Below are 17,762 nucleotides of genomic sequence, written 5' to 3'. Positions count from 1 at the left end.
TACCTTGGGTATGAGAGGCAGAGGAGGGAACACATACCCTGACTGGTACACCCACGGTGTTACCAGAGCGTCTACAGCTTATTGCCTGAGGGTCCCTGGACCTGGCGCAATACCTGTCGAGTTTTTAATCATGCGGAAGACTTCTGGGTGAAGTCCCCACTCTCCCGGGTGGAGGTCGTGCTGAGGAAGTCTGCTTCCCAGTTGTCCACTCCCGGAATGAATACTGCTGACAGTGCTATCACATGATTTTCCGCCCAGCGAAGAATCCTTGCAGCTTCTGCCATTGCCCTCCTGCTTCTTGTGCCACCCTGTCTGTTTACGTGGGTGACTGCCGTGATGTTGTCCGACTGGATCAACACCGGCTGACCTTGAAGAAGAGGTCTTGCTAAGCTTAGAGCATTGTAAATGTCCCTTAGCTTCAGGATATTTATGTGAAGTGATGTCTCCAGGCTTGACCATAAGCCCTGGATATTCCTTCCCTGAGTGACTGCTCCCCAGCCTCGCAGGCTGGCATCCGTGGTCACCAGGACCCAGTCCTGAATGCCTAATCTGCGGCCCTCTAGAAGATGAGCACTCTGCAACCACCACAGGAGGGACACCCTTGTCCTTGGTGACAGGGTTATCCGCTGATGCATCTGAAGATGCGACCCGGACCATTTGTCCAGCAGGTCCCACTGGAAAGTTCTTGCGTGGAATCTGCCGAATGGGATTGCTTCGTAGGAAGCCACCATTTTACCCAGAACCCTTGTGCATTGATGCACTGAGATTTGGCTCGGTTTTAGGAGGTTCCTGACTAGCTCGGATAACTCCCTGGCTTTCTCCTCCGGGAGAAACACCTTTTTCTGGACTGTGTCCAGGATCATCCCTAGGAACAGAAGACACGTCGTCGGAACCAGGTGCGATTTTGGAATATTGAGAATCCAATCGTGCTGCCGCAACACTACCTGAGATAGTGCTACACCGACCTCCAACTGTTCCCTGGATCTTACCCTTATCAGGGAATTGTCCAAGTAAGGGATAACTAAAATTCACTTCCTTCGAAGGAATATCATCATTTCGGCCATTACCTTGGTAAAGACCCGGGGTGCCGTGGACCATCCATACGGCAGCGTCTGAACTGATAGTGACAGTTATGTACCATAAACCTGAGGTACCCTTGGTGAGAAGGGTAAATTTTGACATGAAGGTAAGCATCCTTGATGTCCCGAGACATCATGTAGTCCCCTTCTTCCAGGTTCACAATCACTGCTCTGAGTGACTCAATCTTGAATTTGAACCTCTGTATGTAAGTGTTCAAAGATTTTAGATTTAGAATCGGTCTCACCGAGCCGTCCGGCTTCGGTACCACAACAGTGTGGCATAATACCCCGTTCCCTGTTGCAGGAGGGGTATCTTGATTATCACCTGCTGGGAATACAGCTTGTGAATGGCTTCCAAAACTGTCTCCCTTTCAGAAGGAGACATCGGTAAAGCCGACTTTAGGAAACGGCGAGGGGGAGACGTCTCGAATTCTAATTTGTACCCCTGAGATATCACCTGAAGGATCCAGGGGTCTACTTGCGAGTGAGCCCACTACGCGCTGAAATTCATTGAGACGGGCCCCCCACCGTGCCTGATTCTGCTTGTAAAGCCCCAGCGTATACTGAGGGCTTGGCAGAGGCGGGAGAGGGTTTCTGTTCCTGGGAACTGGCTGATTTCTGCAGCCTTTTTCCTCTCCCTCTGTCACGGGGCAGAAATGAGGAACCATTTGCCCGCTTGTCCACGAAAAGACTGCGCCTGATAATACGGCGTCTTCTCATGTTGAGAGGCGACCTGGGGTACAAACGTGGAATTCCCAGCTGTTGCCGTGGCCACCAGGTCTGAAAGACCGACCCCAAATAACTCCTCCCCTTAATAAAGCAATACTTCCAAATGCCGTTTGGAATACGCATCACCTGACCACTGACGTGTCCATAACCCTCTACTGGTAGAAATGTACAACGCGCTTAGACTTGATGCCAGTCGGCAAATATTCCGCTGTGCATCACGCATATATAGAAATGCATCTTTTAAATGCTCTATAGGCAAAAATATACTGTCCCTATCTAGGGTATCAATATTTTCAGTCAGGGAATCCGACCACGCCAACCCAGCACTGCACATCCAGGCTGAGGCGATTGCTGGTCGCAGTATAACACCAGTATGTGTGTAAATACCTTTTAGGATACCCTCCTGCTTTCTATCAGCAGGATCCTTAAGGGCGGCCATCTCAGGCGAAGGTAGAGCCCTTACAAGCGTGTGAGCGCTTTATCCACCCTAGGGGGTGTTTCCCAACGCACCCTAACCTCTGGCGGGAAAGGATATAATGCCAATAACATTTTAGAAATTATCAGTTGTTATCGGGGGAAAACCACGCATCATCACACACCTCATTTAATTTCTCAGATTCAGGAAAACTACAGGTAGTTTTTCCTCACCGAACATAATACCCCTTTTTGGTGGTACTCGTATTATCAGAAATGTGTAAAACATTTTTCATTGCCTCAATCATGTAACGTGTGGCCCTACTGGAAGTCACATTCGTCTCTTCACCGTCGACACTGGAGTCAGTATCCGTGTCGGCGTCTATATCTGCCATCTGAGGTAACGGGCGCTTTAGAGCCCCTGACGGCCTATGAGACGTCTGGACAGGCACAAGCTGAGTAGCCGGCTGTCTCATGTCAACCACTGTCTTTTATACAGAGCTGACACTGTCACGTAATTCCTTCCAACAGTTCATCCACTCAGGTGTCGACCCCCTAGGGGGTGACATCACTATTACAGGCAATCTGCTCCGTCTCCACATCATTTTTCTCCTTATACATGTCGACACAAAAGTACCGACATACAGCACACACACAGGGAATGCTCTGATAGAGGACAGGACCCCACTAGCCCTTTGGGGAGGCAGAGGGAGAGTTTGCCAGCACACACCAGAGCGCTATATATATACAGGGATAACCTTATATAAGTGTTTTTCCCCTTATAGCTGCTGTATAGTTAATACTGCGCCTAATTTGTGCCCCCCTCTCTTTTTTAACCCTTTCTGTAGTGTAGTGACTGCAGGGGAGAGCCAGGGAGCTTCCCTCCAACGGAGCTGTGAGGGAAAATGGCGCCAGTGTGCTGAGGAGATAGGCTCCGCCCCCTTATCGGCGGCCTTATCTCCCGTTTTTCTATGTATTCTGGCAGGGGTTAAATTCATCCATATAGCCCAGGAGCTATATGTGATGCATTTTTTGCCATCCAAGGTGTTTTTATTGCGTCTCAGGGCGCCCCCCCCCCCAGCGCCTTGCACCCTCAGTGACCGGAGTGTGAAGTGTGCTGAGAGCAATGGCGCACAGCTGCAGTGCTGTGCGCTACCTTGTTGAAGACAGGACGTCTTCTGCCGCCGATTTTCCGGACCTCTTCTGCCTTCTGGCTCTGTAAGGGGGCCGGCGGCGCGGCTCTGGGACCCATCCAAGCTGGGCCTGTGATCGTCCCTCTGGAGCTAATGTCCAGTAGCCTAAGAAGCCCAATCCACTCTGCACGCAGGTGAGTTCGCTTCTTCTCCCCTTAGTCCCTCGATGCAGTGAGCCTGTTGCCAGCAGGTCTCACTGAAAATAAAAAACCTAAACTAAAACTTTCACTAAGAAGCTCAGGAGAGCCCCTAGTGTGCACCCTTCTCGTTCGGGCACAGAGATCTAACTGAGGCTTGGAGGAGGGTCATAGGGGGAGGAGCCAGTGCACACCAGATAGTCCTAAAGCTTTCTTTAGATGTGCCCAGTCTCCTGCGGAGCCGCTATTCCCCATGGTCCTTACGGAGTCCCCAGCATCCACTTAGGACGTTAGAGAAAAAGAACATCATCTTTTTAAATGAACACGGAGGTTTTGTGCCTCATATTGAAATGCTGGGTACTGTACCTTTCAGTAACTCCGGGTAAGATAAAAAACATCCAAAAATGAATTCCAAACACAAGAACGACCTGGAAAACACACTTTCCGAACATTGTCTTTCGCAAATAGATGGCTCTGTCAACAATCATGGTGCCAAACTGCAGGAGAAGCATAACTAGAAAGGCCTCAGGTACCTGGTCCTCAGACAGCGACTCAGTGATATCTGCAGCAGCAGAATGTTTCTGTGGGCAACAATTGCTGATATTCAAGGTCTAGACTCATGGACAGAATCTTTAACAATTTATTATATATAAACATTTGATCAGAAGCATTTAGAAGGATCTTCTAACCTTGGACAGTAAATCCTTACCCCAAATGCCCAATATCCAAAGATGACAATAATAAAATTGATAACATCGACCAGAAACATAAGGGCATAGACATCACAGACAGGACTGTACTCAGGGTGTATGATATCATAGAAGAACTGCCTAATTGGCAGGTAGATCTGAAGAGCACTGGAAAATAAAAGGAAGATACAGTACAATTTGTTTACAAGCCAAGAAAATTGAGCAAACGTTTTTGAGAAACTAAGAACAGCAAAGAGATCTGGGGCTATATTTATGAAGCTGTGAAAAGTACGGAGAAGTGAGCCAGTGGAGAAGTTGCCCATGGCAACCAATCAGCTGCTCTGTATAATTTTATAGAATTAACTTTATAAATGTCACCTCAACACTGATTTGTTGCCATGGGCAACTTTTCCACTGGCTAACTTCTCCACTCTTTTCACTGCTTCACGAATAGACCCCCTGGTTACATGGCTGGGTTGTCCCTATATACACAATTATGTAATGTTACATTTTCACCACCAGTTTCTTCAGTTTGATCCACTGCTGCTTTAGTCTCTCCTTCATTGACTGGCGTTTCTTTTTGGGATTATGTTTGAAACAATTCCACCTCCTCTTCGTGTCTTTCTTTTGTGGGGTACCTAACAGACAAACAAAGACAGGACATACTGTACATTAAATCGATTGCACAGAGTCCACCGAGGGACACTGTGACCATGGGGTTTAGAGGGTGGTGCAGGAGTGAGGTGCTTACTTTGAATTCTGCACAATTATAAAGATCCTCCCCTTCATATAGCTCTTATATCATGAAAACTCAGTTATTAATTAACTAAGCTTAAGAGAAGAGACAATAACACACAAAACAAATTAAAAAAAAATCTAAAAATGGAAATAAAGGCATTTTTGTACTTACTTTAAATTTGTTTCTCAATACTGGAATCATGGGTATAATGGTGACTATAAGCTAATAATTTCTTAAAATCGGCCCAGCTATAAATCCTGGATACTCCCCCTCTATACCCCCTAGTCTTCTACCTGAGCACCAGTACATAAGGGAAGAGGCAGGATGGGTTTTGATACAACTTCTGATTGAAAGGGAATCTTATCTGCAAGAGAGAGTCCCTAGCTCAGACTATTCATGTCCTATAAATTGGCAACAGAAAAGCAGTCTTCCAGCTTAGAAACGTCATTTCTACAGAATCCAAAAATGCAATACTTGGTCAAGACAGCAGCAGAAGGTATATGTGGAGGCCGGGAATGCTATCACCAGTTTCAGGAATTTCATCTTGAACCTGTCCAGACAAATATGGGTGTTCAGATTCAAATAGATTCAAACAGCGGTTTGTCTGCTTTCTGGACAATAAATCTGAATAGAATCCCAACCTTTTCTGCTACTATGGGACTGAAAGGAACACCCACAATAGGACTAAAGAATGAATGGTCTCTAACAGTGCTAGATTTTTCATCTTGTTTTCAGGAAGACCTTCTGGGAAGGGGCTTCACAGTGGTTTACATAGCTCAGAGAGGGCATAACTTTCAAACAAATGGGAATGCAATGTTCTTTTGGATTCTCTGTCAACCTCCCATAAGGTAGCCAGAGTTGCATTCTACCTAAATTTTTTGAGGGGTGGGGGTGTGGGTCCTCATGCCAATGCTTCTGCTGATTAAAATGATATGCGGCATGCCTATTTTCTGTGTGTAGCATTTCGTATGCATATACAGCCACAGTCGCACACAGTATATAGGCATGCCACATATCATTTTATTCAGCAGAAGCTGCTTGTGCATCCTAGTCACATAGCAATTCAAATATGACACATTTTCATTTAAAAAAATGGTGCCCGACGTTAGCAGAGCTGCCAGCTGATTTACACCAGCCATCTCCTGCTGCATGGCGCATTGAGGTTTATTAAGATTTATGAGGACACATCTTTTTCCAAGCAGAGGCAGAGGTCACAGTGTTAGCGGCCGTGTGAGTGCTGTGTGTGAGTGGGTTAATTGTGCAATAGTGTTTGGCATAAGAGGCATTATGCGTGTCATATATAAATGCATTAATAATGTGTAGCAAATGTGTAAGGGGCACTATGTGTGTCATTATGTGTATAAGGGCATTAATAATGTGGGCCATATGTGTAAGGGACATTATGTGTATAAGGGCATTATAAAGGTTGGCATAATGTGTAAGGTGCATTAATAATGTGTGTCATATGTGTAAGGGGCATTACTGTGTGGTATTATGTGTATAAATGCATTACTAATGTGTGGCATTATGTGTATAAGGTGCTCTACTGTGTGGCATAATGTATAGAAAAGGCACTACTGTATGGTCTAATGTGAATAAAGAGCAATATGGTGTGGTGTAAGTTGAATAAGGAGCAATTCAGTGTGATGTAATGTGAGGAGTAATGTATATAATTTATAGTAGTACTACTCTGTGATGTAACATGACTTAGGGACACTATCACATGATAAAATGTAAATAAAGTTGCACTACTGTGTGGCATCATTTGAATTGGAGGTACTATTGTGTGGCCATGCCCCTTGCCAGCAAAAACTCTCCCCTTTTTGGACTGTGCGCTGAATATGTGCACTGTTCCTATTTTAAATGTAGGGGGTAGAAACACCATAATAAGGACTGCTATGGGTGAGGGGTGATGGTGATGAGAAAGGGGTGCAGGGTCAGAGGCGGAACTAGTGGCGGTGTTAGGGAGCACCTGCCAAAATCTTGTCTAGAGCATCATATTGGTTACGGCCGGCTCTGGGCAGGAGTCTTAGATGGCCTCGGCAGGACACACTCAGAAGGAAGTCCGGATTGGGCAACAGTCAGGCAGCAGTCATCTTGAACTCCTCAGGCAGATAGGTAGTGACTGGAACCTATGGACTGTTGAGCACAATTGGAACCTCAACACTGAAATAAGCATACCTCCCAACTGTCTCGGTTTTGGAAAGATCTCCGTTTTTGACACTGTCCTGCTGTCCCACCTTCAGGCCTTTGGGGGATTGGGAGGCCGCCCTCACACGTGCTGCTGTGCTTCAGGACAGTGGTGAATAGATGCTGTGCACCAGATTGGAGTGACCGAACTTCCACTATTATAAAAAATGAAGGAAGCTGCCCTAGGCAGATTGAGCAGAAGTGTCCTTACTAAAAAGGGCAGCTGATGGAGAGGGATATAGAAGAGGAGGAGCTTTTTGAATTTTTGCAGAATTCAAATTATGTGCCTATTGCTGGACCTCCCCTTACAACCCTTGCCACAGTGTACCAGAATTGGATGAAAAAAAATAATACCAATACAGGCGTGTCATTTTTTTTTTCCAATGGTTTTTAGTGACATTTTGGGATTTACAGTTACAGTAAATATCTATTTATTTATTTATTTATTTATTTATTAAATATCTAAAAGACCTCTTCATATTTCATTTTACAAGTTCTATCCTGCAGCAGGGCTAAGGGCATTATTCAGGTTTGTAAGCAAACCAAAAAAAGCAAGCAACTGGGCAAAACCATGTTGCACTGCAGGTGGGTCAGATGTAACATTTGCAAAGAGATTTAGATTTGGGTGGGTTATATTGTTTCTGTGCATGGTAAATACTGGCTGCTTAATTTTTATACCGCAAGTTGTATTTCAGTTTGACCACACCCCACCCAAACCTAAATCTCTCTGCACATGATATATCTGCCCCACCTGCAATGCAACATGTTTTTTTCAAGATGTGTGCTTTTTTGGTTTGCTTACAAACCTGAATAATGCCATTAGCCCTGCTGCAGTCCCGCTCCATCTCTCTACACACTTCAATACAGTGAATGGATGTCAGCACACTTATTAGTGGATTGCTTCAGCCATTCACCAATCAGCATGCTGACAGCCATTTACTGTCTGGCTGCAGGCTGGGAGGCAAGTAGAGAATGCTGCCTAGCCACTCTGATTGTATGTAATTCACAATCAGAGTGGCCAGGCAGCATTCTATATATGCCTCCCACGAAGCTCCATAGGCACCAGCCTGGGGGGCAAATGCCCCTGGCCCAACCTGACCTGCACGAAGGCACCTAGAATCATAGGTGCCTGGACAGCTGCCAGGTGAGCCCGTATGTTAAGATGGCCCTGAACAGAATGGAGAGATGACTGTAAGGATCAATGGGGCAGATGTATTAAGCCTTGAGAAGTGATAAAGCAGTGCTATGTAAATTGACATATTGGAGCTGATTGGCTGGTGTGTTATCGCCTTGTACTTATCACTGCTTTATCACTACTCCATGCTTCATACATCTGCCCCAATGCACCTAAACTCATCCATATGCTGAGTGAACCATATCGCACAGCACTGCCAATGCTTGTTATTTATATTGCTACAATATATTGCTATTTATACATAATGTACATATGCACAGTTCTCAGACAGCTTCCATGCTTAGTCAAGCTTACAACCTAGTTTTAGTGATGGGGACACAGTGAGACAAAGCGACTTATGCAAAGAAGTAATACAGGAATTTGGAAGGGGGTCCTTTCACGTCTCAGCCAGAAACACTGTATACTGTATGTGTAAAAAATGCACAAGAAAACCAATATGTCTAACATTTCAAATATTCAGTTTATTAAGTAAAAAGCAACTAAAAGGGTTTTCAACTTTATATTCCCTACATCCTGCTAGACAGCACAGGTATGATGTTTGTAGCATTTAAAAATATATATATTGGACACATTTTAGACTATAAATATATCATCTATAATATATTTTTTTACTTGGTTAGTGATTTAATAAATGAAAAAAAAATTTTTTTCATTCCTTATTTATTTTTATTAATCTGATTATTTTTCTTACTGCTTTCTCTACCAACGTAAAATTATAATGGTCACCGGATTCCTCTAGAACAGCAGGAATACGTAGAATGTTTTTTGAAAAACTATGTTCTCTGACACAGGAGTAAATTTGTTTTTTGTAGAGTAAGTATTCTTTTTTAATATCTGTTAATAATATATCCACTTACTTGAAGCCCTAATGGGGGTTGACACATAATGTATTAGTTTAATATGTATTGTAGTACCTTCAATCACTGGTTTTTGTGAAGTTCTCCTTTTTCTAAATACATTCTTCGAAGGGTTCTGATTTTTAAATAGATTCCATGGTCCGAGCCTGGAGTCTGTGTCATCTTCTCCCTTACTCCCTCGTTTTTTCTGACGCCTAGTCTTCTTTTTCTTTTTGGACTCTGGTAGACAGACTTCCTTGTTATCCCACAGCCCATGACACTACACAGGAGATGTATTATTACTATTTGCAACAGCTGACCACAAAATTATGCAACCATACTTCTCTCCAAATGTAGCGGCCTCACAAAACTCGGCATTCCAGGTCAGCTTAAGGTAGGCAGGGCAAGTGAAGCCACTGGCACTGGTTACCCAAGCTTGATTTATATCATGCAATGCTTTTTTGTGCCTCTTTTTCAGGTTTGCCTTAAATGTGCAAAACTTACTTTTAGGATAGACCTGTGTAAAAACAGAGCAAGAAGCTGGATTAGGTCAAAGTGTACATAGCCATCTTTCTTTTCGATGCCAATTATGTTAGGGAGCCGAAATGGTTTATCTGCATTCATACTCCGATATACTGTGGATGTCCATGGGAAGAAACCAAACTGGAAAGAATACTTGATGACCACGGTAATCTAGATATTTGAAATATAATAGAGGAAACTAAATAAAGCCAATAGCAGGCAAACTTACAGTAAAAAGGAGGAATGAAGTGGTATAGATAAGTAACAACACAAAACGTAATTACGCAGGCACATTTGCTCAAGCAAAATGGATGCATTATACATTTCTATAATATATATATAGATATATAGATATATATATAAAAAAAAAAATATATATATATATATATATATATATATATATATATATATAAAAAAGCCACCTGGTCATCCCCGCTTACTTTTTCTAAATGTTACAAATTGGTTGAAATGCCTGAGTACTTTTATAGGTGGCGTGGCTATCTGCTGTGCCATGGTATTGCCTTGGATCATCACTGACTATATTTTGTGGCTGGACATAGCAAAGATGCCAGTGAGGACTACATGGACTTTAACCAGCTTACCTGTATACAAAGAATGGATTATATGTCACATTCTAATCTCATTCATTCAATAAAAATCACATTTTGTATGTAGTTACAGTATATGGCTAGTTCTGTGACTGATTTGCCCGGCACATACCTCAGTGTAGATTATGGCGGTCATCCAGAAGCGTTTGGTAGGCCTAGGTACAGATAGCATGGCCCAGAGAAAGATGAGGATTGGTAGAATCAAGGAGAGTATGGATGCAGACACCATTTGATTGAGAATAATGACAAAGTAACAAAGCATTTCAGACTTTGACACAATGGTGTTGTAGAGGGCGAAACCAAGACGCAGAGGACGTGGGAGGCTCTGATAGAACTTGTCTGATTTATCCAGCTCCTCATTATAGTACATCCTGAAGATCAAAGGAGAACAGAACAGTCTTCATTTGATTACAAACACTATGCAATTTTAGTTATAGGTACAAGAACACTTTTCTAATTGAAGTTTTCTTTCTTCACAGAGGCACTGAGTGAAACACACGTTCATATACCACACACATTTATGTACCTAAAAACACTAAACATGTTAATACAACACAGCAAAGCAGATGCACACTGAGCAGCACAAATGTAATTCACCAGGTACTGTTGCTTTAGCTACCCTTTCCAGAAGGGACAGAATGCTTTGTTCCTGGTTTTCTCTTACTCTATGATTACCTTCACCTGTGGTGAAACACCTTTCTTATCAATTAACTACTGTAGTTCAACACAGGTGACAGCAATCACAACTTAGGAGGGAAGTCCAGGAGCAGAGCATTTTGACATTATTACTATTATTATTATTATTATTATTATTATTATCCTTTATTTATATGGAGCCACAAGGGTACCGCAGCGCCCAATTACACATAATCAAAACAGGAAAACAGTGACTTACAGTTGAAGACAATATAGGACAAGTACAGGGTAACTAAGCATAACTACACCAGTAAACGACAGAGAGATAAGTTTCAAGGTGGCCAAAAAACTGCAGGATTTGGACAGTTGAGGATTATTAAAGTAAGAAAAGGATAAGCACAAAAGTAAGAAAAGGATAAGCACATGAAGGAAGAGGACCCTACTCGTGAGAGCTTACATTCTAAAGGGAAGGGGTAGACAGACAGGGGTGACACAGACAGGGTACATAGAGAGCGTGGAACAGAGGGTCTGGATGAGATTTGGCTGGGTTTGGTAAAGAAGAGGGTCTTAAGAGCCCGTTTGAAGTTTTGTAGAGAAGTGGAGAGTCTGAGGGGGAGATGTAGGGAATTCCAGAGAAAGGGAGCAGATCATGAAAAATCTTGGAGATAGGAGTGGGAGGAAGTAATCAGAAGTCAGGAGAGTCAACATGCATTAGCAGAGCGAAGAGGACGGGTGGAAGAGTAAAGGGAGATAAGGTCAGAGATGTAAATGGGAGAGGAGTGGGTGAGTGCTTTGTAAGTGAGTGTGAGAAGTTTGAATTGGATTCTGAAAGGGAAGGGAAGGGCTTGTAGGAGAGGGGAGGTGGATGTAGTGCGTTTGGTGAGGAAGATGAGCCGAGCTGCAGCATTGAGGATAGATTGGAGTGGAGAGAGGTAAATGTCAGGGAGGCCAGTTAGGAGGAGATTACAGTAGTCCAGTCTGGAAATAATCAGCGAGTGAATAATGATCTTAGTGGCATCCTGGGTGAGAAAAGGTCTGATCCTGGAAATGTTTTTGAGATGAAAATGACAGGTTTTTGAGAGGTGCTGAATGTGTGGTTTGAAGGAGAGGGTGGAGTCAAGGATTACGCCAAGACAGCGTACTTGGGGGCTAGAGGAGATAGTCGTGCCATCAATGGATAATGAGATTGTGGAAGGTGAGGTTGTGCGGGAGGGTGGGAAGATGATCAGCTCAGTCTTAGACATGTTGAGTTTAAGAAAGCACTGGGACCTCCAGGAAGAGATAGCAGAAAGACAGTTGGAGGTACGAGTGAGGAGAGCCGTGGAGAGATCAGGGGAGGAAAGGTAGATTTGAGTGTCATCAGCATAGAGGTGGTATTGGAAGTTAAAAGAACTAATGAGTACACCTAAAGAGGACGTATAGAGAGAGAAAAGGAGAGGACCAAGAACAGAGCCTTGGGGGACACCAACAGTTAGTGGAAGTGGGGGGGATGTAGCATCATGAGAGGAGACAGAGAAGGAACAATCAGGGAGGTAGGAGGACAGCCAGGAGAGGGCAGTATCAAGCAGACCAAGAGAGTGAAGGATTTTCAGAAGCAGAGGGTGGTCCACAGTGTCAAAAGCAGCAGAGAGGTCAAGAAGAATAAGCAGAGAGTAGTGGCCCTTAGATTTGGCTGCATGGAGGTCATTGCAGACTTTTGTGAGGGCAGTTTCAGTGGAGTGGAGAGAACGGAAAACAGACTGGAATGGGTCAAGCAGTGAGTGAGAGGAAAGAAAGGCAGTGAGGCGATTATAAACAATACGCTCAAGAAGTTTGGAGGCAAAAGGGAGGAGAGAGATGGGTCGATAGTTGGAGAGAGCGTTTGGATCAAGGGTAGGTTTTTTTAAGAATAGGGGAGACAAGAGCATGCTTGAAGGCAGAGGGGACAGTGCCTGATGAGAGGGAGAGATTGAGAAGGTGGGCAAGATGGGAACAGGCAGAAGTAGAGAGGTAGCGGAGGAGGTGGGAGGGGTCATGTTGGAAGGTATGCATTAGTAATCAGAAGTCTGTAATAGCAGATCATCTTAATAATTATTTTTGCTCAGTATTCACTACTGAAAGAGAGGGAAAGGGGCCACAGTTAAGTTGAAGGGATATTCAGGAAAGTGAAACAAGTACATTTACAGATGAGAAGGTCCTAACAGAACTCTCAAAGCTGAAAGTGGATAAATCTATGGGTACAGATGGGATACATCCAAGGATACTAAAAGAGCTTAAAGAGGTGCTGATAGCACCATTGACAGAATTATTCAACCAGTCATTAGCTACAGGAGTAATTCCAGAGGACTGGAAAAGAGAAAATGTAGTCCCACTGCACAAAAGTGAAAGCAAGGAAGAGGCAAACACCTACAGACCAGTGGGTCTTACATCAGCAGTAGGGAAATTGGTGGAAACACTCTTAAAAGAAAGAGTTGTAGATTATCTCAAATCCAGCAATTTACAGGATCCCAAATAGCATGGATTCACTAGGGGGAGATCATGTCAAACAAATCTTATTGACTTTTTTGACCGTGTGACTAAAGTGATGGATAAAGGTAGAGCCATGGATATAGGATATCTAGACTTTAGTAAGGCTTTGACACTGTCCCACATCGCAGACTGCTAAATAAACTTGAAAGCTTGGGATTGGATACTAAGATGGTTGAATGGATAAGATCTTGGTTGCAGGATAGAAAACAGAGTGGTTGTAATAAAAGGAGTGCATTCCCAGGAGGGAAATGTTACCAGTAGATTACCCCAGGGTTCTGTACTTGGACCAGTGCTTTTTAATATCTTTATTGGTTACATTGCAAATTACATTAAAGGGAAAGTATGCCTTTTTGCAGATGACTCAAAGGTATGCAACAGCGTAGACACACCAGGAGGGGTTAAACAAATGATTGAGGATCTAGGTAGACTAGAGGAATGATCAGGAGTGTGGCAATTCCAATTTAATGCCAAAAAATGCAAAATCATGCACTATGGTCTCAAAAATCCAAAGGCTAAATATAGTATTAATGACACTATACTGAAAACTACTGAGGGTGAAAGGGATCTAGGAGTCACTATTTCAGGTGACTTAAAGGCAGGTAAGCAATGTAACAAAGCAATGAGGAAGGCTAGTCAGATGCTTGGTTGCATAGGGACAGGAATCAGCAGCAGGAAGACGTAATAATGCCACTGTATAGGTCATTGGTACGGCCTTATGTAGAATACTGTGTTCAATTCTGGAGGCCATATCTTCAAAAGGATATTAATATATTAGAGACTGTACAAAGGAGGGCAACTAAAATTGTGCATGGCCTACATCACAAAACATACCCAGAAATACTAAAATATCTCAATATGTATAGTTTGGAGCAGATAAGGGAAAGGGGGGACATAATAGAAACTTTCAAATATATCAAGGGTTACAACAAAGTCCAGGAGGGGAACATTCTTCAAATGAAGAGAAGTAATAGGACACGAGAACATGCACTGAGACTGGAGGCAGGTAGGTTTAGGGGAAATTTGAGGAAAAATTACTTCACAGAAAGGGTAGTGGACAAGTGGAATAGCCTCCCATCAGAGGTGGTAGAGGCTAAGACAGCAGAGCAATTTATACATGCATGGGATAGACATAAGGATATCCTTACAAAGAAATAAGGATCAAAAAAGGTTTGAGGTAAAAATATGGTAAAAAAAGGGACAGACTAGATGGGCCAAGTGGCTCTTGTCTGCCGTCAAACTCTATGTTTCTATGTTTCACTAGATGAAGATTGGAAGAAGGTGAGCAGGTTAAAGAAAATGGTCTAAGAGTTTGGAGTGCCAATAATAGGGTTAAATGCCAGAAAATAGGGATAGGTGCTGAAATTAAGGCAGGATTTGGAGAAGAGAAAGGGAGGTCAGTGAGTAATTAACTATATACTTTGACTCTCCCATAATTTTGATAAAGCGCGCAGTCTCCAGGATCCCCTTACTACCAAATATTGTGATTTGCTGAGTGAGGAGTTCTGGTCAATTGAACTTGTTGCCATTCTGCGGTGTGGCTCTGGACAGAGAACGTAATCTTGTATGTTGTTTTATTTTTATTTCCTGTGTCTTACAATATAATGATTTTCCTGTGTATTACAAGAAGATTGTGATTGCCCCTTTTTTTAAAGGGGCAATCACTAACAAGTGATTGCCCCTTTATAAAAACGTCCAATAACGTCCGGTAACCTGCACAACTGGTGATCTCGGACACCATTACTGTACATCCTGCCGCATTTTAGTAGACTTTTTATTTAATATTTTAACAATTGTGTATGTTTTGTTTTCATTTTTATTACTATTTTAGTGTGATGAAAAGTGTCTTATGGAATGCTTACCATTATATTGGGGCCACTAAGGTAGCAAAACAAAATGTTTTGTAATGAACACGCAGAAGACCAAACTGATATAAAAAGGATATTGAAATAATTAGGAAAAGCACTGCCTGTGTTATGGATACATTAACACGTGCATGCAAATATGTCTCTGCTCTAGGGATTAATAATGTTTCTTTTATATGGTATGAATTTATTTTTATTTCATCATTGGATGATATTGGATATTTAATGGTGAACTCAAGAACCATTAACCCACTGCCATATCTAAAATGGGTACAAGGTGTGCGCTGCACAGTAACCGCACACACTGCACCCATTTAATTATACTTACCACTCTGTTGGCCAGAGCTGGCTGCAGAGCTGCCAAAATCACTGGTAAAGTGCTGCTGCCATTTTCCGGTGATTTGCGCATGCTCAATAGAGATGTCCCTAAGAATGCGGAGCAGGTGACTGTCCCCGGAGGCCTGCGTATACATAAATGCCAGAGTCTACTGCACTGCCGGAGGAGAGGGGGCCCGATCGGAGTACAGGCCCCCTCCTCTCATACAGCGCCTTTGCATTAACCTATTGTTTTTAATACTGCAAGTGTTGTAGGGTATACAAGGATTTTCTTATTTTAGCTGCACATTTTAATGACATTCTTATATTAAGCATTTGCTATTTCCCATGCTTCATGAAAGCATACTGATCTATATCAGGCTATTAATATGTAAACAATGGGGTTTATTTACTAAGCCTTGGATGGAGATAAAGTCGCCGGAGATAAAGTACCAGCCAATCAGCTCCTAATTGCCATGTTACAGGCTGGGTTCGAAAAATGACAGTTAGGAGCTGATTGACTGGTACTTTATCTCCATTCACTTTATCTCCGTCCAAGGCTTAGTAAATAGCCCTATATAAAATTTATATACTGTAAACTCCCCAATATCATATCAAATGTAAGTTTTTTACATCTCAATCTCCAACAACAAAATGTAAAAGAACTCAGGGTTCAGCTGGCCAAGAAATGAGATATTAGGTACCGGCATTCAAATAGAGAGCCATGTATTTGTCATCCATCTATGGCCCAGATTTATCAAGCCTTGGAGAGTGATAAATAGCATAGTGATAAAGTATCAACCAACAAGCTCCTAACTGCCATGTTACAGGCTGTGTTTGAAAAATTACAGTTAGGAGCTGAATGGCTGGTTCTTTATCACTGTGCAATTTATCACTCTCCAAGGCTTGATAAATCTGGACCAATATGTATTCAACTGTTAAATATTTGTTTTCTAAAACTGCCTCATTCTATTAGTAATTGTATTACTAATTGTCTCAATTACAGTTAAATAGAATCTGGAATGCTTACTGTATATAACAATAATGACTATTCTTTCACTGAAGATTTATTTATAAAAAAAAAAAAAAAGCTACACAGGAAATTCTAAAACAAAACTAAGATTAGAAATCATGCTATCTGAGAATAAATCACATTTCATCATAATTTAAAAAACTTATGCAGAAAGAGTCTCACTTGTTGAGTAAAAGTTCACTAGCGGTCAACAACTGTGGAACATCAGCCAGTGGCCTGCTGCTTTCATCTGCCCCATGTGATGATTCCTCAGCTTCAGATGTCTGCAGTTCTCCTTTAAGAATAACTGTGCTATAGGAAGGTGGGATGTCTGTTCTTGTTTGTTCTGTCATTTCTTCATCCCCATCATAGTCGCCATCTTTCTGACCCAGTGGCAGTCTATCGTCTTCATGCTGGCCATGACTACAGAAGGTCAAGTTTACATGAAAAGATATGCATCGAAAATCTAGAACATATGATATTGCTCTTTATTTACTAAGTTAATGGGGAAATATACAAACTTTTACAACTTAATTCCTTAATTGTATGCAGGCAAGGCAAAACATTGCCCATGGGGATAAATTGGGGTGTAGAGGTGATTGTAGGCTCTTGGGAACATTCAAAATTATCACTGAAGTTTTGGCTTCTTCACCTATATATCCTTTATTCACTATTTTGTTAAATCTTTTTCTAACTTAGCAACAGTACAGGAGAAAAAGAGGTAAATAAAAATTAGGGCAGCCAGAGAGAGATAAAGAGGAAGAAAGAGAGAGAGAGAGAGAGAGAGAGAGAGAGAAAGATAGAGATACAAAAGGTTACTGTCCTGTAATAACAGAAGACTTTATACAAACAAAGGATTAACCAGGCATAAAATGTCCCCCAATGCACTCTAAGAAAATGATTTATCAAAAAATTACAGTTGCTTTTTCTCTTGCATTCACTGGGGTCAAAATGGAACCATGGGGAGTTCCACAAATTGTGTTTTATGGATTAAAAACCTCTTAAATTGCTTTGCACACCTCCTTATGTCCAAACAAGTATCTTTGGATGCAGAAAATCAAACTTGGACAGTAGAACAGGGGATCACCTGGCCCCATG

At 42.3% G+C, this 17,762-nt stretch overlaps 1 protein-coding gene across 1 annotated transcript in view; it reads right to left on the bottom strand.

Moving 5' to 3' along the window:
- The window catches only part of LOC135057252 (piezo-type mechanosensitive ion channel component 2-like), a 216,119-nt gene that overhangs the window by 76,310 nt on the left and 122,047 nt on the right, over positions 1-17,762 (bottom strand). The window contains 7 exon segments of the mRNA XM_063963144.1: positions 3,919-4,133; positions 4,262-4,409; positions 4,750-4,879; positions 9,280-9,481; positions 9,706-9,894; positions 10,444-10,702; positions 16,848-17,087. Of these exon segments, the coding sequence (XP_063819214.1) occupies positions 3,919-4,133; positions 4,262-4,409; positions 4,750-4,879; positions 9,280-9,481; positions 9,706-9,894; positions 10,444-10,702; positions 16,848-17,087 (1,383 nt within the window).

This window comes from Pseudophryne corroboree, chromosome 3 (assembly GCF_028390025.1).
Source record: "Pseudophryne corroboree isolate aPseCor3 chromosome 3, aPseCor3.hap2, whole genome shotgun sequence".
Lineage (NCBI taxonomy): Eukaryota > Metazoa > Chordata > Amphibia > Anura > Myobatrachidae > Pseudophryne > Pseudophryne corroboree.
Note: the sequence above shows the minus strand (reverse complement) of the source record. Positions and strands in the feature narration are given on the sequence as shown.